This window comes from Priapulus caudatus, unplaced genomic scaffold (assembly GCF_000485595.1).
Source record: "Priapulus caudatus unplaced genomic scaffold, Priapulus_caudatus-5.0.1 Scaffold90, whole genome shotgun sequence".
Taxonomy (NCBI): Eukaryota; Metazoa; Priapulida; class Priapulimorpha; order Priapulimorphida; family Priapulidae; genus Priapulus; species Priapulus caudatus.
In genome coordinates this window covers 300,213-323,888 of record NW_014577151.1, presented here as the reverse complement: position 1 = coordinate 323,888, position 23,676 = coordinate 300,213, and the positions used below count along the sequence as shown (strand labels likewise).

The 23,676-nt window shown below is 44.1% G+C and overlaps 1 protein-coding gene across 1 annotated transcript in view; it reads left to right on the top strand.

Annotated features, from left to right (window-relative positions):
• LOC106804845 (protein ELYS-like) overlaps positions 1–23,676 on the top strand; it is a 35,336-nt gene that overhangs the window by 9,936 nt on the left and 1,724 nt on the right. Inside the window, exons 6-35 of the mRNA XM_014806200.1 lie at positions 39–147; positions 368–493; positions 728–815; positions 1,226–1,412; positions 1,655–1,793; positions 2,175–2,256; positions 3,784–3,915; positions 4,791–4,884; positions 5,222–5,311; positions 5,771–5,911; positions 6,360–6,464; positions 6,718–6,808; positions 7,291–7,414; positions 11,913–12,026; positions 12,333–12,434; positions 12,902–13,095; positions 13,382–13,476; positions 14,035–14,219; positions 14,855–14,999; positions 16,471–16,594; positions 16,891–16,968; positions 17,326–17,457; positions 17,723–17,898; positions 18,231–18,345; positions 18,953–19,458; positions 19,834–20,546; positions 20,791–21,601; positions 22,192–22,305; positions 22,670–22,711; positions 23,030–23,609. Of these exons, the coding sequence (XP_014661686.1) occupies positions 39–147; positions 368–493; positions 728–815; positions 1,226–1,412; positions 1,655–1,793; positions 2,175–2,256; positions 3,784–3,915; positions 4,791–4,884; positions 5,222–5,311; positions 5,771–5,911; positions 6,360–6,464; positions 6,718–6,808; positions 7,291–7,414; positions 11,913–12,026; positions 12,333–12,434; positions 12,902–13,095; positions 13,382–13,476; positions 14,035–14,219; positions 14,855–14,999; positions 16,471–16,594; positions 16,891–16,968; positions 17,326–17,457; positions 17,723–17,898; positions 18,231–18,345; positions 18,953–19,458; positions 19,834–20,546; positions 20,791–21,601; positions 22,192–22,305; positions 22,670–22,711; positions 23,030–23,609 (5,734 nt within the window). The remainder of the gene's footprint in view (positions 1–38; positions 148–367; positions 494–727; positions 816–1,225; positions 1,413–1,654; positions 1,794–2,174; positions 2,257–3,783; positions 3,916–4,790; positions 4,885–5,221; positions 5,312–5,770; positions 5,912–6,359; positions 6,465–6,717; positions 6,809–7,290; positions 7,415–11,912; positions 12,027–12,332; positions 12,435–12,901; positions 13,096–13,381; positions 13,477–14,034; positions 14,220–14,854; positions 15,000–16,470; positions 16,595–16,890; positions 16,969–17,325; positions 17,458–17,722; positions 17,899–18,230; positions 18,346–18,952; positions 19,459–19,833; positions 20,547–20,790; positions 21,602–22,191; positions 22,306–22,669; positions 22,712–23,029; positions 23,610–23,676) is intronic.

Here is a 23,676-nt window from a genome sequence, read left to right as displayed (position 1 = left end):
TCTAGACTTTCCTTCACAACGTACTGTCTTCTGTGCAGATGCAGTCTGGGTTACGTGTGCCAAGTACGTGAAAGAGATCGGAATGCTTGCAGTGGGTTTCAACTTTGGCTGCTTCCAGCTCTGGAGTCTCAGCGGCCCAAACCTCGAGTAAGCTATCACAATTTTGTCCTCTGTGGCACATTAATCTAAATTTTTTCTGTGAGTGAAAGGAATCTCTTAAGAGAGTGCTTAATTTTCCATGGACAAACGTGCTGCAGATGTGTGTTATTATGAACAATTACAGATCAATAATGAATTCGGTGGAAAAGATGAGATCGAACCCCTGAAGTAAAGATGATTTCGAGTAATTTAGTGTGCATTTTTTCAGATATAGCAGTCAATTTGAATGTGACCTTTCACCCATTACTAAAGTAGCATATCAAGAACCGGAAAACGATCCAAGAAATTACAATTACCTTTGGGTGGCTAGTGGCCCACTGTCACTGGAAAATAGGTATTGGAAAATTGTTAGAGTCAAGCATGAAGTTTGTATTTATTTTACGGAAAAATACAGTATATCATGTGTAGTCTTTTGAGTAAAACTTGAGTGGAATTCATCTCTAGACCACCCAGCAGGTGTGATCTTATATAGTTCATTTGCTTTCGCGTGCAGCAACTGTGTGCTTGTGTGCGTGCCTGCGTGTGTGCATTCTATGTGTGCTAATCAGTCGTGTTATATGATTTGCAGTATCCACATACCAGCGTCGCTGTGGTTATACCAGTTGGCTTTCTCCAAGAAGTGTTGGTTACACGAATCTGGTTTCTACTTTTACGAGGTACAAGCACGATATGATCCATAAACAATAGCAGACTGCGTGTCAGTTATTGTTGTCATTAATCATCGTACTAGTAAGGATGTGTGTCACTATGTAGTTGAATGTGCATGGGTGTTAACTGTCCGTCGGTAGACAGATTTCCATCTTGAGATTTTTTTTTTCATTTTTCAATTAATTTTTGTTGACAATTTTTTTTAAAGTCACTTGCATCTAGTGATCTCAACTATGTATGCTTGTTATATAATCTTGTATAATAATGTTTTATCTTATCAGAAAGTGTCGCCAAATGTGTTTTATATCGCAGAGAATCCACAGCCCCGCACCGGACCCAATTTTTTTTCAGTCCCCAATTTTTTTGGTTAACACCCATGAATGTGTCTCACTTACAAGTGACATGTCGTAATTTATAGGAGTTTCAGTCATGCGGCCCACGCTACGAGTTTAACTTGACGGAAGACCCATACAATCAGTTAGAGGATACGTTCTACGGCAGCCGGCTCATATCTTGTGCTACGATCGGAGCTGATAGGCAGGCAGCCCTCAGAGGTCTGGGTGATGACGAGCAGATGGGAGAGGATAGCAGCAGTGAGGAGGAAGGTACGTGCTGGATGGAATCGCTATCACGTAAAAATGAGTGTACTTATATTCTGCAAAGAACAGTATTTCTGTGCGTTTGTTCACTGCGACATTTTAGCAAAGTCGGCCATAAATGATTGCTTCTGAAAAATCCCATTATTATCTATCAAACCATATATATATATATATATATAGATGGCTTGCTAGATACAGATGGATATTTGGATGAGTAATGCAGCTGTTGTCATGGCAACCTACTGCAGATCGGCACAGCAATGACCTGAGTCTGTGCGCGTTCGTCTGGGAGACGCAGCCGTCGCATCCGACGTCTCAGTCTCAGTTTGTACTCGGTATATTCGACATGAATCGCTGGTACCACGCACAGATGCCAACCAGTCTCAGGTAGGCACGCATCTCATCGTCGCCGCCGTCGCATCGCAAAATCTAGGATGTATATGCAGCGCACGATCGGCGGTGAAATCACACACACATATATATATATATATATATATATGTGATTTTAAAGTATAATTGACGATGAGAACAGCAAAAGTTGTCTTTATAGAGATATGTTCGTTTTATAGAAGTGACTGCTAACATATGTTTGGTTGTAGAGAGTTGAGTCTAGAGTGTCAATCGACGGCGATTCTTATCCAAATAAGAAAGCATCGTAAGAGCTTCTGGCCTCCCGTGGCAGTCTACATGGCGTGGTTGTAGTCGTGCGTGATTGTTGTTACATTGTACGGCATGCCAGTGATGAAAACGTACATCAATTTTTGCTAGGCCTGGCAGCAGTGACTGCAGCTATTTTGCTTTCTTCTCCATTTCATCAGCCGTGGATGATGTGTCGTCTGAAGTCATGCTGGTAAGCGGATATATTTCTGTTGACGCTCGTAGGTTGGTTGTTGTTTTTTGTCAAGGAATATACTTGTCATCGTAAAACCATGAACTTTCTCCTCAGTTTTCAGCTCATCTGATGACGAAGTCAGATGCAGCTTGTAGAATCGCACGATTGTCCGTCCGTCCGTCCGTCCATGCGTCCGTCCGTCCGGCCGTCCGTCCGTGCGTCAACAGTTGGGCTCAAATCTTAACCGCTCGACGTACGGTCACGATATTCGGGACGTCGGGGGGGATCGTCAAAACGAGTTAGGATGTCGAAGCTGGGAGTCAAAGGTCAAAGGTCAAGAGCTGTAAAAGAAGGGGGAACATTCCCTCCTTAACTTAAGGTATAGGGAGGAAATGCAGAATTGCGGCACAAATCTAAACGGCTCGACCTAGGCTCGTGATAGTCGGTGTATAGCATCATGGAAAAGCCATCACTGTGCCGAAATTGGAGGTGACAGGTCAAAGGTCAATGGGCACAGGGCAGATTTTAGACATTTTCTGAGCACATAGTCTGACGGAGCGATTGAAAAACCTTTTTGTTTTAGCGGTGACCTAGTATTTTTATGGCTTTATTGAAAGGACCATGAAATCTACTTCCTGCTGACATGCGAAGGTAAGTGTCGGATAACCTTTTGACCCTCAAGAGGAGGGTTAAACATCGGATTTGTTTACTGTCTGTTAGAAAGAATTGACTGCGGGGTTGCTAGTAGAATCTATACATGCCTGGATGTATGAGGCTACAATGTCACAGTTGAAATTTCAAAAGCTAAATTTTGGTTGAAGAAGGTTTATGCTCCTTAAATCGTATAATTTCTATGCATTCTGTTACTGTCAGTATGTTACATGTAAGTATGCTACTGCCAGTGCATGTGGTGGTGGTTACTTGTAGTTTTGCTTGCGTTAATTGGTTACAGGTGGCAGCCTCTCTATTGCAGCCTGTAGGCTTTGCCTAGGTAAATGGATGAGTGCTTACCTATTCTGTCTTGCAAATAGTTGTTGCTACTACGTACGATGGGAGCTTCCATCTTTAATCTGAAGACACTTAAACGTACGCGCCATCTCGTGGCAACTTCATAACAATCCAAACGAACATTCCTTTGAGAAGGTTCCTGATACCATCCCTGTGCATTCCACTGTTTCGGCATGTATGTGAACACATTTGGGACTAACAGAGTTTACTAGATCCCACCACTGTCCACACCGAGTCACCGCAGTAGACGTTAGATGAGCGCTGTCGCTCCGCGGCACTTTGTTGTTTAGTAGTGAATGTAATAATAACTGAGGGTTGTCACATCGCATCTATACTGTGATTTTCTATACAGTATGCTGCTGCAGTGTTTCATCATCATACTATTACTATACCATGTCGTCAAATGTCAAAGCGTGCCCGTAAAATAATTGAGATTCATGGAGTTGCCTACCATCACAAGGATTGCTTGCAAAGCTCACGCTCATCTTATTTCATCTCATCTGCATTTAACTGGTGATTGTTTTTTATCATCTATAGAATGTACACATTCCACCGAGCAGCCTGGCAAGCGTTTATTGCTGTGGCACCACAAGACCAGCATTGCTTTCCATCATCCCTGTCATTTGGCTAAGCGATCTTTCTTGCAACATACAGCACAGGGAGCATCTGGTTTATGCACAATCATATCACTTTTTTCTTAATAGCTTTAGCACTAATTTGAAGTCCGCAAACTCAGTCAAGTCAAATATGTGCATAATGAAAGATTTGTAAAGTATCACCAAGTAATACTTTTATTAGTTTTTACCAAATAATCATTATTTTAACAGTAGACTGTCGTGAGTACACATTTGCTCCATTAGTGCATCTAAACAAACTTGCACTGGCTATGTAAGCTTTACCAATATTTCTATGCTAGATCTCCATTGCTTGATGGATCGGGTGCCGCTTATGCCAGCTACCTAGGTCCTGCAGCGGCAGGTGTTGGCAAGATCTTGTCAACCAAGGACCCGAGTGTCTATTAGACTGTTCATGAGATGTACGACCGTGGGCTGGTCGCTGGCCTTCTCCCTAGAAACCATGCGACTGTCTCCAGTTCTAGTCCTATGGTACCATGCGTTCTACCATTCATAATCATTTAATTCTAGGCTTAAATAGTGACACTAGCTCTAAAGGCCATAACCAGAAAATGTAAGTTGAGTAGTAATGAAGAAAAAGAAATGAATGAATAAATGTTGAATAACTGATTAATGTATGAATAAATAAACTGACTGATGCATACATAAATGTGTGCACGCATGAATGAATGAAACATTGAAAAAAGTAGTGTCAATAATTTGTATTTTTTCATTTGTCACACCTACATTATGAGAGTCAAGCTGAATACCCAACATGTGAATTTTTCTTAACTGTCTATATTATCGGATAAGAGAAAAATGCTAATATTGTTAACTTTTATTTACTCTACACATCCCTATCACTTTACGATATGGTCGTGAATTAAATGCTTTTCAAAATTCCTTACATGTGCTCTCGTGAAATTGCAGACTTTCATGCCGGAGATGTTACTGACAGTGGTACTGATTTTGATTCCGAAGCTAGAGTTTCTAGCAGCATGCGTCAGAGAAATGTCTGAGGTGCGTAATTGTCGGTGCTAGAGATTAGTGGTCAGTGCGTCAGGCGTGTTGCTGTTTAGTGCACACCAAAATAAATGCACTAGAACGAGTCTTGTTAATCTTCCTGTGTTGGAAAAGGCAAAGCTATTCATCATAAATTGATGCAGGTGACTGGGAGCATAAATACAGGTTTTCCTCTGATTGTAAGTCATCTAGCCATGGTTGGTATGCTAGTATATATTAATTATGATTATGATGATTATTATTATTATTATTATTATTATTGTCATCATCATCGTGGGGGACTAAGAAAAGATGTACAAATTGATATTCCATCTGCTGTCTGTGATTGTTCTGTGCAGAGTGTGTTGAGTCGGGATGCACATTACGCTTCTTATTTGAGTGGGCGTGGAGTAAAGTCATTGAGACCAAGGTAGCTTTCGACAAACTCGGTAAGTGTTTAACGGAGTATGTACACTGTTGCGAATTTGGTGAGATGCAGTCTATCTGGGCGGTTAGCTAAAAAAAACTAGGTGTGTAGTGAAGAATTAACTAGATAGATTAACATCATATGCTATGGGTTGAAGAATGAGTGAGTGCAAAAATGCTATCTGGACATGAAAGGACTGTGGGTGTTACCGTTGGAGGCCGGCTTGGCCAGAGATAGTAATAGGATATAGTAAGGATAATCGGTATATCCTACCTTAGTTCATATGCCTGTTTGTGAAAATAAAGTAAATATCTGCATTCAAATTGTGGATTTTAACCTCCATGGCAAATCAGATGGAAAGTCGGATCCAATTAACCCCCAAATTAAACCCTGCGTTTGCTTCTAGAGGTGATCGGATATGACTTCCGTAATAATAAGTAATAATCGTGGCGATGCCGGGCGTATTTTTTTCCGGGCACAGTGGTACCGCTCTACAACTGGTCAGGGGTGCAGCTGGATGATCCGGCCGTGCGCAGTCTTTACCAGCATTCGTCCAGACTGCAGCATTTGATAAACCTCTACCGCATGGTGCTTGACAGTCACACCTTCATGACGACACAAGGTAACACTGCCGTAGTCGCCGCTGTCATAAATACTCCACGTAACGAATCTTCTTAGAGTTGTGGTCCTTCGAATGCTGTCCTCGTTTGGCTCCTATACCAGATGGAAGAGGACACCAGCCAGCTGACAGGATCTGTGTGGTGTCCTGTCGGTGTGGGAAGCATTCTATAGTAATCTGAGGTTACAGGGCCACTGGTCATGAGGTGCGCTTTGTTGGCAGTATTAAGCCTCGAACACATAGCCGTGGTGCGGTTTCATTACATAGAGGTTACTTTAGATTTTAATATCACTGTCGTGATGACGATTGTTTTCAGTTTGTGCGAGATTGTAAACTAATTTAAGCTATCACTGGGTCATCTCACATATATTCAATTAGTTATTTTTTTTATCATTAATATTTACTGTTATTTATTTAATTATTTATTTATATATGACTTTATCGTGCACAGGTGCTACAGAGCTAAATGTTAGACTGAAGGTGCTCACATTGCTCTCTCAGCATATAGAGGTGGTCATCTGGTTCGTTGACAAAAAACTGCTACCGGAGAATGAAGGTGAGCACAATGCAGACAGGTGTCTGGTGGCTCTGTCGTGAATGTTCTGACGACGGCATATATTTTAGCACTGCCAGCTAAGGTCTCGTGCCGTGTAGACATACAGACCATTGCCCTTTTTTCTCGTTATCAGGCGCAGATGTGTAAGTGATATTAATCCTGTTGAAGAAATGGTCTGTGTGCATTGCACAGGTACTCTGTCAATCCGCAAATCGGTCACATGTTTGCACTGACTTATTTTTGCTTTGAGCAGAAGGTCAACAGCTGTACGGTGACTTGCTGGCGTATCCAGCGCAGGCACTCTCTAGAATCACCACTGCAAGAAGACGGGAAATGCGTGAGAGGTAAGTACAGACTATGCTCTCCCTTGCCCAGCTGCCTCGGTTGATAGTGTAGCTTGGGTTTCATAGCTAGAAGTCAAAGAGATCAAACATTCAAATTTTTCGAACGTTCAGTGATCGTCCGATGAATTTTAAGTGAACGACATGAATCGGTGTTGCATGTTGTCATTGCGCGATCTCCTGTGGAATGCTCGTCTACGTTTGGCTCCTATACCAGATGGAAGATGTCACCAGCCAGCTGACAGGGTCTGCGTGGTGTCCTGTTGGTGTGGGAAGCATTCTATAGTAATCTGAGGCTTGAGCGCCACTGGTAGTGAGGTGTGCTTTGGTGGTAGTATTAGGCCTCAAACAGCAGTGTCATTAAGAAGTTATAGTGGTGGAGAAATGTACCGTTTGTAGACCACAGCTACATACTTGGTGTGTAAGCCTTCATTAACTAGACAATCAGTGGTTAGATGAGAAAAGAATGTGTTGGTGTTTCACAGGAGCGGTTCGAGGGAGATGGACGTATTGCTGATTGATGGTCTTATTGCTAGTACGGGTGACTGTATCACGCAGCTGTGGGGGAAGGCTGATGGTAATGGCCTTTACCCACCACCTAGCCTACACGTGAGTGACTAATCTCAACAAGATGCAGTATTAATATAAGGTACCTGCGCAGGATCCGTAAAGCTGTGCAGGACTGGTGTTTAATCATATGTGCAGCTAATATTATTAGAGCTTGCAGTAACGTCAGTTTCCTTAACGTGGTTGTGTGTACGTATGCAACTCGACAGACGGAATCAGTGTTACTGTTGGTAGAATGTTAAAATCTGTCATTTTAGGCCAGAAAGTAAGCAGGAAGTAAGCACACAACACGATTCATTTGATTTAGCATTAGCATATATCTTCGTATATATATATATATATATATATTGAATGTAATAATAACTGAGGGGTTGTCACATCGCATTCTATACTGTGATTTTCTATACAGTATGCTGCTGCAGTGTTTCATCATCATACTATTACTATACCATGTCGTCAAATGTCAAAGCGTGCCCGTAAAATAATTTGAGATTCATGGAGTTGCCTACCATCACAAGGATTGCTTGCAGCTCAGCTCATCTTATTTCATCTCATCTGCATTTAACTGGTGATGTTTTTTATCATTATAGAATGTACACATTCCACCGAGCAGCCTGGCAAGGTTTATTGCTGTGGCACCACAAGACCAGCATTGCTTTCCATCATCCCTGTCATTTGGTAAGCGACTTCTTGCAACATACAGCACAGGGAGCATCTGGTTCATGACAATCATATCACTTTTTCTTAATAGCTTTAGCACTAATTGAAGTCTGCAAACTCAGTCAAGTCAAATATGTGCATAATGAAAGATTTGTAAAGTAATCACCAAGTAATACTTTTATTAGTTTTTACCAAATAAATCATTATTTTAACAGTAGACTGGTGAGTAACACATTTGTCCATTAGTGCATCTAACAAACTTGCACTGGCTATGTAAGCTTTACCAATATTTCTATGTAGATCTCCATTGCTTGATGGATTCGGGTGCCGTTCATGCCAGCTACCTAGGTCTGCAGCGGCAGGTGTTGCAAGATCTTGTCACCAGGGGACCCGAGTGTCTATTAGACTGTCATGATATGTACGACCGGTGCCTGGTCGCTGGCCTTCTCCCTAGAAACCATGCGGCTGCCTCCAGTTCTAGTCCTATGGTACCATGGTTCTACCATTCATAATCATTTAATTCTAGGCTTAAATAGTGACACTAGCTCTAAAGGCCATAGACACAGTAAATGTAATGAGTAATGAGAAAAAAGAATGAATGAATAAATGTTTGAATAACTGAATTAATGTATGAATAAATAAACTGACTGAATGCATACATAAATGTGTGCACGCATGAATTAATGAAACATTGAAAAAAGTAGTGTCAATAATTGTATTTTTTCATTTGTCACACCTACATTATGAGAGTCAAGCTGAATACCCAACATGTGAATTTTCTTAACTGTCTATATTATCGGATAAGAGAAAAATGCTAATATTGTTAACTTTTATTTACCTCTATACGTCAGTATCACTTACGAATGGTCGTGAAGTAAATGCTTTTTCGAAATTCCTTACATGTGCTCTCGTGAAATTGCAGACTTTCATGCGGGAGATGTTAATGACAGTGGTACTGGATTATGATCGACTAGAGTTTCTAGCAGCATGCGTCAGAGAATGGTCTGAGGGCGGTAAGTGGTCGGGCAGAGAGTTAGTGGTGCAGTGCGTCAGGCGTGTTGCCTGTTGTAGTGCACACCAAAATAAATGCACTAGAACGAGTCTTGGTTAATCTTCCTGTGGTGTGAAAAAGGCAAAGCTATTGCATCATAAATTGATGCAGGTGACTGGGAGCATAAATACAGGCTTTCCTCTGATTGTAGGTCATCTAGCATGGTTGGTATCTAGTATATATTATTATGATTATGATTATGATGATTATTATTATTATTATTATTATTATTGTCATCATCATCGTGGGGGACTAAGAAAAGATGTACAAATTGATATTCCATCTGCTGTCTGTGATTGTTCTGTGCAGAGTGTGTTGAGTCGGGATGCACATTACGCTTCTTATTTGAGTGGGCGTGGAGTAAAGTCGTTGAGACCAAGGTAGCTTTCGACAAACTCGGTAAGTGTTTAACGGAGTATGTACACTGTTGCGAATTTGGTGAGATGCAGTCTATCTGGGCGGTTAGCTAAAAAAAACTAGGTGTGTAGTGAAGAATTAACTAGATAGATTAACATCATATGCTATGGGTTGAAGAATGAGTGAGTGCAAAAATGCTATCTGGACATGAAAGGACTGTGGGTGTTACCGTTGGAGGCCGGCTTGGCCAGAGATAGTAATAGGATATAGTAAGGATAATCGGTATATCCTACCTTAGTTCATATGCCTGTTTGTGAAAATAAAGTAAATATCTGCATTCAAATTGTGGATTTTAACCTCCATGGCAAATCAGATGGAAAGTCGGATCCAATTAACCCCCAAATTAAACCCTGCGTTTGCTTCTAGAGGTGATCGGATATGACTTCCGTAATAATAAGTAATAATCGTGGCGATGCCGGGCGTATTTTTTTCCGGGCACAGTGGTACCGCTCTACAACTGGTCAGGGGTGCAGCTGGATGATCCGGCCGTGCGCAGTCTTTACCAGCATTCGTCCAGACTGCAGCATTTGATAAACCTCTACCGCATGGTGCTTGACAGTCACACCTTCATGACGACACAAGGTAACACTGCCGTAGTCGCCGCTGTCATAAATACTCCACGTAACGAATCTTCTTAGAGTTGTGGTCCTTCGAATGCTGTCCTCGTTTGGCTCCTATACCAGATGGAAGAGGACACCAGCCAGCTGACAGGATCTGTGTGGTGTCCTGTCGGTGTGGGAAGCATTCTATAGTAATCTGAGGTTACAGGGCCACTGGTCATGAGGTGCGCTTTGTTGGCAGTATTAAGCCTCGAACACATAGCCGTGGTGCGGTTTCATTACATAGAGGTTACTTTAGATTTTAATATCACTGTCGTGATGACGATTGTTTTCAGTTTGTGCGAGATTGTAAACTAATTTAAGCTATCACTGGGTCATCTCACATATATTCAATTAGTTATTTTTTTTATCATTAATATTTACTGTTATTTATTTAATTATTTATTTATATATGACTTTATCGTGCACAGGTGCTACAGAGCTAAATGTTAGACTGAAGGTGCTCACATTGCTCTCTCAGCATATAGAGGTGGTCATCTGGTTCGTTGACAAAAAACTGCTACCGGAGAATGAAGGTGAGCACAATGCAGATCAGGTGTCTGTGGCTCTTCGGAATGTTCTGACGACGGCATATATTTAGCACTGCCAGCTAAGGTCTCGTGCCGTGTAGACATACAGACCATTGCCTTTTTTCTCGTTATCAGGCGCAGATGTGTAAGTGATTATAATCCTGTTGAAGAATGGTCTGTGTGCATTGCACAGGTACTCTGTCAATCCGCAAATCGGTCACATGTTTGCACTGACTTATTTTTGCTTTGAGCAGAAGTGTCAACAGCTGTACGGTGACTTGCTGGCGTATCCAGCGCAGGCACTCTCTAGAATCACCACTGCAAGAAGACGGGAAATGCGTGAGAGGTAAGTACAGACTATGCTCTCCCTTGCCCAGTCTGCCTCGGTGATAGTGTAGCTTGGGTTTCATAGCTAGAAGCAAAGAGATCAAACATTCAAATTTTTGAACGTTCAGTGATCGTCCGATGAATTTTAAGTGAACGACATGAATCGGTGTGCATGTTGTCATTGCGCGATCTCCTGTGGAATGCTTGTCTACGTTTGGCTCCTATACCAGATGGAAGATGTCACCAGCCAGCTGACAGGGTCTGCGTGGTGTCCTGTTGGTGTGGGAAGCATTCTATAGTAATCTGAGGCTTGAGCGCACACTGGTAGTGAGGTGTGCTTTGGTGGTAGTATTAGGCCTCAAACAGCAGTGTCATTAAGAAGTTATAGTGTGAGAAATGTACCGTTTGTGACCACAGCTACATACTTGGTGTGTAAGCCTTCATTAACTAGACAATTAGTGGTTAATGAGAAAAGAATGTGTTGGTGTTTCACAGGAGCGGTTCGAGGGAGATGGACGTATTGCTGATTGATGGTCTTATTGCTAGTAGCGGTGACTGTATCACGCAGCTGTGGGGAAGGCTGATGGTAATGGCCTTTACCCACCACCTAGCCTACACGTGAGTGACTAATCTCAACAAGATGCAGTATTAATATAAGGTACCTGCGCAGGATCCGTAAAGCTGTGCAGACTGGTGTTTAATCATATGTGGCAGCTAATATTATTAGAGCTTGCAGTAACGTCAGTTTCCTTAACGTGGTTGTGTGTACGTATGCAACTCGACAGACGGAATCAGTGTTACTGTTGGTAGAATGTTAAAATCTGTCATTTTAGGCCAGAAAGTAAGCAGGAAGTAAGCACACAACACGATTCATTTGATTTAGCATTAGCATATATCTTCGTATATATATATATATATATATATACGTGTGTGTGTGTGTGTGTGTGTTTGTGCAGGAGTTATTGAATGTCTACCTACTCGATGATGTGCCTCTGGAGAAGAAACACTGCCTCGTGCTCTACCTTCTCATAGACCTCATGTCAATCTGTGCTGAGCAGCGGCTAATCAATGTGAGTCTGTCTCGTGTTTATGTGGAAACGCAGTAAATGTACGTACATCAAATCTCGCCTATCTGGCAGCATGCTGCGAGCACAAACTGGTTTGAAGTAATTAAATCTCTGTGCATCTATCTTGCCTCTTTGAAGACTTTTTCAAATACTGTGCACCATGCCTGTTTCTGGTGAACCTCGGTGTTGTAAATGTCTTGACAGGCATCTAGTGATGATAATGATGCACCTTGCGCATTGTTTCCTGGCTGATCCCGATTATTCACGGGTTATTGGTTAGTCATTAGCTAACGATTGGCATCGTTACAGGTTGTTGACGAGCTTCGAAGTTTCTGGTCAGCGTTTCGTCTTCCGGAGGGCAAGCTCAAGCTGATGCAGGCCTTCTGGCTGTTTGACCATGGCGATCTAGAGGTCAGTCACTCGCTACTACACCACACATGACACCTGTGCTACAGATATTGGCATGACAGGCCTAGCCTGGCCTGGTGGCTGGTATGGGGGATGTGGGGGGTCGGGCGTGTAACGCGTTCAGGATTGAGGCTGTTTCTTTATGTTCGTTGCAGTGGTGTGATTGAATCTCACCATCGACGTTTACGTATACCTTTTGTACCTTTATTATTGCTCCCTCAATTTAATTCTGCGAATTTGATAGGATGGTTTGTTATAAGTTTGTTATCATTATTTCTGTACAGTGAGGATTTTTATTACATTAATAATAGGATATCTGGGCACATTCATGTTTTTGACCAATTTATTTTTTGATTGACATTACTAATATGAATGTAACTAATTAACATACTTTGGCTTAAAGATGATGGCCAATGTTGCATTGTGGTCTGATGCTTTCCTCATCACACAAACATTTCGATTCACTGCAGGATGCTGTAAACCTGTTTCTGCATCCCATGGTAAACCACGCCGTCGCGTATCCATGGCAACATGCTCTGATCATGAAGACGTTGCTGCACGAGGGGGAGTCTAGTCTGGCACTTCGCTACATGCGCATCATGCAACCCGTGAGCAACGATGTGAATGACGTCAGTCTAAAGATATCTGTGCTGGTGGAGAATGGGTGAGCAACCTCTCCTTTCCGCAACTATGCGAGTGTGTCGTTAGTTTACGCTTAGCAGAGTAGTGGCATCGTTAGATTCATGTGAGATTTTTCATTCACAGGATTTAACTGGGAAGCATTTAACTTGTTCCATGCAGCGAAAGCGTGTGTTACAACTATTCTGAGTTGTAATTACATTACAAATTCTGTTGTCGTTCACTTGAAATTACTCAACATTAGAACAACACGGCTTGGTAAACAGGCGGGCAGCTTTATACATTGTGAGGCTTCCTGTTTGTTCTCATAGGTTGATAGCAGAGGCACACAGCTTCCAGAGAGAACATGCATTTGCTGCAAACAGTGAGGTCCTGTTTAGACACTTCTTCACTGCGTGTATGAAGAGTGAGTGAATAATTCTGGTGTTTTTGTGAAGATGAAAAAACGAATTCGGTACATTTGCCCAGCTGTTTCTTTCAATCCCATCTGCGCAAGTGTAGATAGTTGCTATGTTGGCAAAGCAATGTCACTGCTTCACCAAAATTCACACTGAAAGGTGGTGTCACCTCTTCAGCGTCTTTGTATGAAAATTTATTGCTATCCATGAATACAGATTGTGGCTTCGTAAGCAATCTATTTGGCAATAAATGTGATCTTATTTATTAAGGTGATTGTTACAGATTTCTGCATATGTAAGTATATTTCCTTCTTCCGATCAAGTTTCTAGACATTAATAAAACATAACACCATTCACATAAAATAATGATACATAAAACCATTTACCTAGAAATAAACGTGTTCTCCCTGCAAAATTCAGCACACAATCACATGCACACACATACAGACATGCACTCACGCACGCACACGCACACACGCACGCACACACGGACATGCACCCACATGCACACACGCACACACACAGGACATTGCTCCAAGTGTAACCGCCTTCTAACTCTTTCGCAGCAAAGTGCGTCTATCAGCTGCTGCAGCTTCCCCTGGATTCTCTGGAGGAGCAGTACCTGGTCACATTTCTGAAGAAGCGCATGGACGAGGTTGCGTCCGGCGAGCTGCTCGTCATGTACCTGCTACAGAGAGCACGCTACATCGAGGCCCTGCAGCTGAACGAGAGCCTCAAGCGTCTCACAATGGTGACGGCCCACGCCACGGCTTGTCGCGTAGTGCGACACTAGTCAAATAATGCTAAATAACGCAGCACGCACGCAAGCACGCACGCAAGCACGCACGCACACACACATAATATATATATATATAGATTATCATCATCATCAGTTTAATGTCAGTTTTCCCTTTCGGGGTTGGACAGTTTTATTCCTTTATGGAATGGTTTTGGAGCAGAAGTTTTACAGCTGGATGCCCTTCCTGACGCCAACTCCTTTTAGTCGCCTTCTATGACACGCACGAAGATACGTTAGGCCTATTTTTAAAGCCGGACCTACACAGCAATACTTTTCCACACTCTATCTTTTTTTGCTGAGTGCTAAGCAGAGAAGCAGCGTGTACATATATATATATATATATATATATATATATATATATATATATATATATACACACACCATATAATATATACTTAAAAGTAGTTAAATGCGATGTGACCAGGGCAATATCTTTATCCTGCAGTAAGTTTGGTCCCAGAATTTTCTGGGTGCAGATTTCTTAATGTTTGAGTCATTGTACATTAAGTAATATTTTTCTGTAGGTCAGACCATTGTACTTGTATATCTATGAACCTGTGTATTAATCTGCATGTTGTGTCAATCAGGTATCGATGGACCGAGCTGTGAGAGAACGGGTGGCGACTAGGAATTTGATAGTAGACATGTACATGAAGACACTGCCCGATGTGCAGCGTAAATTGGCCCTGCACCCTGATGCCTACTCCGTCAGACCGACGTACACAAAACGATGTAAGATTGCCAAATTTGGTGCATTTGCTACCAGAGAACTGACAGAGTTTGCTACAGAGCAAAAACCAGATATAGATAGATCGATATACAGCCAGGCGGGCAGAAATACAAACAGTCAAACAGTTGGGTAGACATAGACGCAGACGTAGATGTAGATCTATATATTATTCACATTTGTCATTATTTAAAACGTCCTCTGTGTGCTTGGATATACATTAGGTTACCAATGCTGATGTCGATTGAAATTCCCATCAAATGTATACAAAAAAGCATGTGCCAGTATGACAGGGGGTTGGGGGGTCAGCACTGCTTGTATGTTGGCAGTTACAGTTGTTACATGTAAGCAGGCAGAATACTGTGCTGTAGTGGGTATGTCCTTGTGTTTTAAGGTGCGCGATCGCGCTCGCGCGCCATCGCGCGCCTCGATTGATCAGGAGAAGTGCGAAAAAACGCGCATCTAAGCATTATCAAAACGCACACCTCTTTTCGTGTTTTGTTTTTCATTAATCCAACTTATAAACTCGAAGATAAACGCAAACGGTTGTAAACATCACGGACATTGCCGGAAGTCGGTTCACATGTTTATAACGACAGTTGTAACGCTTATACCAACAGCAGTCTTTAACATCAATTCATCCACTCATCATTTATTTATCACCGACGAAAGCTTGCCGTATCGTTGACTCTGGTATTCTTCCGTTACACACTGAACCGTATACACACCACTCGACCGTCGTAACTCACAAAGCCTACTGCCTGCGTTGACTGCTTTGCACCCGAACCCACCCAAAACCAAAACCAAAACCAAAACCAAAACCGTCCGGCCTATCATACGCGAGCCATACATGATGAATATGACTGTTACTGTATTCAATTGCTACAGCAGATCCAGACTGGTGATGAAGATGCAGCTGACAATGAAAATTAAAAAGCCTGATTAAGGTTTTTAGTGAAGTTTTATTGCAAAACATGTATGTTTTCTTGAAATGAAACTGAAATACCTCAAATTGACAAAAATGCAAACAAGTGACTGAATGATTATGATGTTGCAAATACTATTAAAGTATGCTAGTCTGCTTTGAAAAATTGAGTGTTGTTCCTTTTTGACTAAACATGCTAAATGTGTGATTCAAGTTATCCATCAATATGTTCAAGAACTGATATTTTGTTAGATGGGAAAAAAAATCACCCAAAAAATGTCCAAATTAAGAGTACAAATGCAGAGCTTTTATCCCAAAATGCTGGAAATGGCATTTCATGAAGTCTAGATTTTTTCGGGGTGGGGCATGCTCCCGAACCCCCCTAGTTTGCCTCGTGACCTGCGGGCACTCGGATGCAAATCACACTCCTCGGCAAGCCAAGGCGTGTGATTTTTCACTCGCCTGCCTTTTTCAAAACACAAGGACTGGTGGGTATGTCTGTGTTTCCTCTTTGGCACATGCTCATATCATCCTGTCATTACTTGTTTTAGTTGCACGTCCGAAACCACTGTCGACTGTCGTAACGCAGTCTAAGATGAAGACAATGACGCTGGCGACCCTGTTTGAGACCATGCTAGAAAAGGTTGGGGAACTAAAACCCAAAGAATCGTCTGAGTAAGTGTCTCTATATCTTAGGGTTTCTCTTTCTTTCTCTCTCTCTCTTTCGCTTTCTTTTTCCCTTTCTCTCTGTCTCTCCTTTCTCTCTCTCCTATTTCTCATCTCTTTCCCTCTCTATCCCCCCTCTCCTGTTTCCTCAGCTAATTATAATGTGTCACATTTTATCTATCTGCTATCATTCAGTCAGTTTGAATGTAACCACTCCAGCTGGTGGGTTGTGTATTGCACCATTACATTTGGCTTTGTGATAATTTATGACCTTCACTGAAATCATGATAATTTATTTCCTTCAGTGATTGGCCGGAAGTGGACTCACACGTGCCATTCCTAAGCACGCCAATTACGCCACGTAGGCACGCCTCTAGGATACGGTGAGAGCTGTCAGATTAGATGTGAATTTTCATGGCAATCCATGTCGGCTCTAGCCTAATACTAGGATGATTCTTTGCCACTAATACGTACCAAAAAATAACCGATAATATACAGTGTAGATAGGTAGTAGAAATTGATTTTGGGCCAGGCTGACAATGCCAAGAATAGATGATAGTCGAATATTGTCGAGAATATTTCTTCCCCGTACTGTAATTTCAAATCTCGTGCGAACAAATCACGGTAAGATTGGTCTGCATGGGCAATGATTTTGCAGTGTTATTCTGCTGGCATTACGTGCTGGCCCTGTTTGTCAGTATTCTTTACGCGATGTTTGACTCGTAACGTTTTAACTGCAGCCGTGTCTCGGATGGTGAAGCTCACGTTGATCACACGCTGCGATTCTACAAGGCACCCGAGTTGTCAGCGGACATGTTCGTGTCACGAGCCATAAGTCCACAGCAGCGGGCCGAGCTGAGCAAGATCAAAGAGTAAGTATGAGTGGTCCTCTCAGTGAGGACTAGTAAACTGCACGGCATCTTGTTACTGTGACGTACTGTGACGTTTCACGATTAGTGATCTAGGAATTCTTTGACGTTTTTGCTCCGAGTGACTCGAATCATCTGCGTATAATATATTTGTGCGATGTTAGCGCTTGGAACATGGTACGCACATACGAACATTTACGATAGCCTTTCGTCAGTTTTAAAATCGTCGTTGAGGGTCAGTAACCATGTAATCGATGATGACCTGTAGGAGGCTGATGCGGAGCACGCTGCCACTGCTGCAAACGCCTCCTGTCGTCAGGCAGCGGGCGCGGACGGCATCTCAGCATCGCGACGCGACGCCCCAGAGCATCCTGAAGGTGCGCGAGGCGATCGCACTCTCCCCGAGCCCCACGCTGACGCGCGCGCGAGCCAAGCCGCTGCGAGGTTAGTCACCCACCGAGCATTGAAGCCTATAGATGTGCTCACGTCTCGTCTTAGCTTCGATCGTCGCTGGGTTGAGAGCTCATTGGCACCGAAAATCTTCCATGAGTAGGAGTAAGATTAATTGTTACAAGTTGATATTGAAATAACACATCTAGGAATTGCTTCTTGTTGAGTTGCTTGTGTGCAAACTGTGTTCCATATCAACTAAAATTTGTTTCAATTAAACTGATTGTACCAGTTTGGCATACATTGCATTGAACTTAGTAATGAACCGGTAATGATGCTTAATGATTGCATCTGTTTAACAAGTGCACCCTGTGTGTTATATATAGAATCCTTGGATGAGAGTGCTCAGAAGACATCGTCTGCAGCTGGTTCCTCTTCTAAGCAGCTGAGATTCGTCTTGCCAGATAATGATATCTCACTGATTCCTTCTGAGGAAGATGGGTACGTAGAGTTGCTTGTGGCCTTCGCGTAGGTGTGTGCAGGCTTGTGTGCATGCGTGTACATGCATGTTCCTGCATATGCATGGTTCAATGCACCTACCGCAACCATGTCCACCTTATTTTACATTATGGGCAAAGTGTTATTAATAGTGAAAGGCAGGAACCAATGCAAAATTCGTTGGGAACCTACCAGAACGTGGCCGTAGCCCCCATCATCGAGTAATAGTCACATTGTTTCTCTTTGCAATCATTCCTGTGTTGCATCTATCACGTACGTTAATCTATAGGAGAATTTTCATGAACTTAAAGCAGTGCACATGTGTAGTTAGTATGTTACACATAGTTTACATGTTCTAAACCTGGGGCCGGTTTCACGAAGCGTGATTAACTTTAATTATAGTTAAATCACTAATCATGATTAACCTCGCGTAATTATGATTAGTTAATCATACTTAAAAATCTGTTTCACGAGGTGATTTAATTACATATTTAACTAATCACATAATTACGCTTCGTGAAACCGGCCCCTGGTAGAACATCTGTGTAGACGCACGCCGTTTGCACGCTCATCCTCGCTCGTCGTCGGACGCGGCCTCTTGTGTTTGCAGGGCTTCGCGGCGTGCCAGCCTCACGTCGATCATGATCCGTTCGCGCGTTCCGACGCCGAAGCGCACGCCACGATTCTCCCTGACGCCGCACAGCGTTGCCGTGACGACGAAGACGTCAACAGACAGCGTCGCCGCGACGACGGCGACGGACAGCGACAGCGCCGGCGACGCGAGCATTGACATCTCGGGTGTGGAGCATCACCAGGTGGCGCCTCCGACGGTCGCTGAAGACATGGACACTTTGGAGGATTATGGCGACGAGACTCCAGAGATCGAGGGGTCGGTGGAGGACCAGAGCGGCGAACGGCGCGGGAATTCATCCTCTATGGAGGAGGGCTTTGTTGGCGAGAAGGCTAATGAGGAGGATGAGGAGCAGGAGGAGGAGGAGGAGGTGCAGGAGGAAGAGATGGAGATGGACGATGAGTCATTCCATACGCCACAACATAGCGTTGTCGTGGACGAGGATATCACGTTCGTGAGTCTTGGGAGATCTACTGGCAGAATAGGTGATTGCATTGCATACGCGCTTACATATTATTACAAGTTTTTTTTTACAATATTGTAATAGTGTGTGTGAGGAGTAGGGGGTAGTCAAGTGTGTGTGTGTGCATGCATGCTCATGATCAAGGGTGTGTGCTGTTGGTGAGAATAGTCAAGCGTGTGCGTGTGTGTGCACGCACACGTGCATGTGTCGTTTGTGGTGCCCATCTCAAACATTGCATGCATTCAATTGCAAAGGCAACAAAAAGTTGTGAATTTTCACGTGTATTTGCATATAACACTAGTTGCCAGGATTCGTGAATACTGACTCCACTTCCAATCATTTACATCATATTTTTTGTGCGTACGAATTCTAACAAACTGTCGGACAATCGTTTCAGCAGCGTCGATGAACGATACGGCGAAGTCGAGCGACAGCATCGACACCGTTCCCATCATCGGCAGCCCGGCTGGACAACCCTCGCCGGACGACCGCACCCGCGTGTCCACGCCGCTCTCGCTGCTCAGGCACCTATCCAGCCCGCATTCGCGCTTCCTCGCGGGGAAGCCCCTTCTGGGAGTGTCGCCCCTCGCCCGCGCCAGCATCGGCGAGACTGCGAGCGCCGTCGCCGGATCCCCGACGCTGACGCCCACGACCGGTGGCGCCCCCGCGGAGTCGTCGTCGTCGTCTTTTATCCGCGCATCGCCCGTCATCAAGCGGTCGCCGCTCGTGAGGCGCGCGATTCGGCCGGAGTTAGAGGACGCGTCGCCGGGCGTCGCCGCCGCGTGCGATCAGTCTCCTTATATCTCGCGGCGCGAAGGTCACGCAGAGGTGATGCAGTACAGCGATCTAGAGGGTGGCGCCGGTGCGGAAGAGGCTGTGGTGGAGCGACGGGCAGGCGAGATGAAGTCTCATCATGACAGCGAGGAGGAGGGAGAAGAACTGCAAGCAGACGAGCCTGCGTTTCGTCGTGATGATGACGTGAACGTGCACGCAAACGTTTCTGTGTTTCGAAGCGACGGTGAAGAGGTGATGGAACGGCGTGAGAGCGCAGAGATTCCTCACGTTAATGATGCAGGAGCAGAGCAGCAGGCAGAGGTCGTTACCCACGAGGTAAATGTGCTCAGAAATCGAGGGCATTTGGTTGGTTTTATACGACCGTGTGGTGACATCGTCAAACGATAGTTGTCAAGTGCTATTGTAAATTTATTTTATTATATATATATACATATCATATTTTTATTTTATATATATTATTTATTATAATTTTTTTTAATTTATAAATTATTGTGAGTTGAGGATTCATTGGGTGTCGCCATCATTAGAGCGATGCTGATAGCATGTTTCTTTACTGCAGTCCTGGCTAGAGGTTGGAGCTGCAGATGTGACACCACCAAGCTCCACACCTCCCGCAATGCAAACACTAGGACAAACACCAAGTCCGACAGTGTCTGCAGCAATGACTGCATCACTCTCACCATCACCAACAACCCGGACGCCGCACTCGTGGTCCCCTAGGTCGCAGGCACTGGCAGATTCTTTACCTACAGTAGCAGTTTTATCGCACTCTGACTCCCCCACATTACAGGTTGCAGTAGCCTCATCCTCTCTCACGGCACATACACCGTCACCTCCAGTGTCCGCCAAAGCACACATGCACGCACCTTCATCACCAACGATGCAGACATCATTCCCTCTATCACCAACAATGCAGACAACGACACATTTGTTACCAGTGATACAGATGTCGACACACTTGTCGCTGACAGTGCAAACATCGCCACACTTGTCACCGACAATGCAAACATCGCCATACTTGTCACCGGCAATGCAAACATCGCCACACTTGTCACCGACAATGCAAACATCGACACACTTGTCACCGGCAATGCAGACATCGACACACTTGTCACCGGCAATGCAGACATCGACACACTTGTCACCGACAATGCAGCCATCGACACACTTGTTACCAACTGTGCAGACTCTAACAGACATGTCACCTACGACGAGACAGACACCGGAGCCGAGACATGCGATTCAGGAAGCGTTGACGTCCAGCCCGAGAGATGACAAGCAGCAGCCGCAGCGACGGGACAGTGATGACACGGTGACGCAGGTGACGCCGGACGTCTCGCTCATCGCGTCACAGGATTTGGAGATGAAAGGTAGGAGCCACGTTGCTGTGCTGCAGCCATGCCCTTCATAGTACGATATTGCTCTTCAGAACCTCTCTGCACGTAGTAGGGTACTCCTCCCAGATCTCATATATATGTATCTCTCCTCCAGATACTATATATATATATATATATATATATATATATATATAACTAATCATATTCTGATATACTAGAGTATGATAATGCTGTGTTGGGACACACGTCTCTGCACACAGAGTTGGCTGCTACTCCCAGAGTACAATAGTACTCTGCGGGAATGCATGTCTTTACACATAGAGTTGGGCATACCTTCCAAAATACGATAAATCTCAAGTCTTGCAAATATCGGGACTTCCTATCAGAGTGATAATACCCTGCAGGGATGTAAAGTACTGTACGAGTTGGACGTTCTTTCTATAGTGAAATATCATTAAAGCCTCCACAAACAGTTTGGTGCTCCTCCCAGCAAAAGAAGGAGAAGAAGAAGATTTAAATGGGAAGAAGTGTATCATGCGAGCGATGCGATTTTGAGGCGATTTCTGCTGGAAAGCAGCCATAAAAAAGCTATTGTACTACTTGCACATTCTGTATTGTTCAAGCAGAAGGAGAAGAAGTCACCTTGCAGGAAGAGAAACAGGAGAAGTTTAGTGTGCAGACACCTGTGGTCGCCCAAACTTTGCGATCAACGAGATCAAAGAGCGCAAAGGAAGAAGGTATCGCATCACGCTCAGTAATGTGTCACAGTATACATCGTTTATGGCGCATACTTGCCATACGAAATGGCTAAAAAAAACTTCCATGATAACCCAAAATAATAATAATAAGAGTCGTTAACAGTAAACACTTGGCTTTAATTTCCCTTTTCAAAGTAATAATAATACACGTTCCAGTAACCAGCAGAGGAATTGTGGAAAACTGATGTACTGATCAATATGAATCACTTCATCACATTAGATATTCCACATTCTTCCCACATGTTTACCAATTAATCATGCTTGCTGTGATGTTAACATATGTTGCTTTCTAAACCCTTTATTTTGCTTTGCTAATCGATTTATCTCGATATTTATTTTGTAGAATCGATTTACACGTTTGCTAAGCCACTAACAGTGACAGCAGGTAAGCAACATTAGACAAAGAAAGAAGGTATTCGATGTGATTTCACTGCCTTACTCCTGATCTTACCTTGATTCTACCAAACATTATCAGTAGTACTACCAACTGCGTCGTAATGATGTGGACATATTAGTTTTCAGTGACAATTGTGACTAGTTGACAAACTAGGAGAGTATATTGTTTGTCCCTACCCTGTGAACACGAGTGCATGCACAAACGCACACACAACATACACACACGTGCGCACACGCACACACAAGAACACATGCACTTGTGCCCTGCACACACACACACACACACATCGTTCGTTTCTCACTGCAGTAACGACCTTCACCGCCAATGAAGTGGACGCTTTCTCCTTCATCTTCTCTCCTCCCCTCATGCGCTCTGCCATGCAGCGCATAAGCCTCGACTCGAGCGCCGCCAGCGAACTCGGCCTGTCGGTCGCCATGGCGACGCGTTCGCGCCGCAAGCACGACTCGTCGGCATCAAGCATCATCAGCGAGGCGGGTGAGACGTCTCGCATGGTGACGCGGTCTCGAGGTAGGCACGACTCGTCAGCATCAAGCATCGTCAGCGAGGCGGGTGAGACGTCTCGCGTGGTGACGCGGTCTCGAGGTAGGCACGACTCGTCAGCATCAAGCATCGTCAGCGAGGCGGGTGAGACGTCTCGCGTGGTGACGCGGTCTCGCGGTAGGCACGACTCGTCGGCATCAAGCATCGTCAGCGAGATGGGTGAGACGTCTCGCGTGGTGACGCGGTCTCGCGGTAGGCACGACTCGTCAGCATCAAGCATCGCCAGCGAGGCGGATGAGACGACGACGACGCTCACACACTCGGCGCTGCGCCGCCTCAGCAAAGACGGCGGTGCAGAGAAGCAGCCGACGACGCCTGCAACAAGGTGTGTGTGTGTGTGCGTGCGTGCATGCATGTGTGCGCGTGTGTTGTGTGTATGTGCTTACATGCGT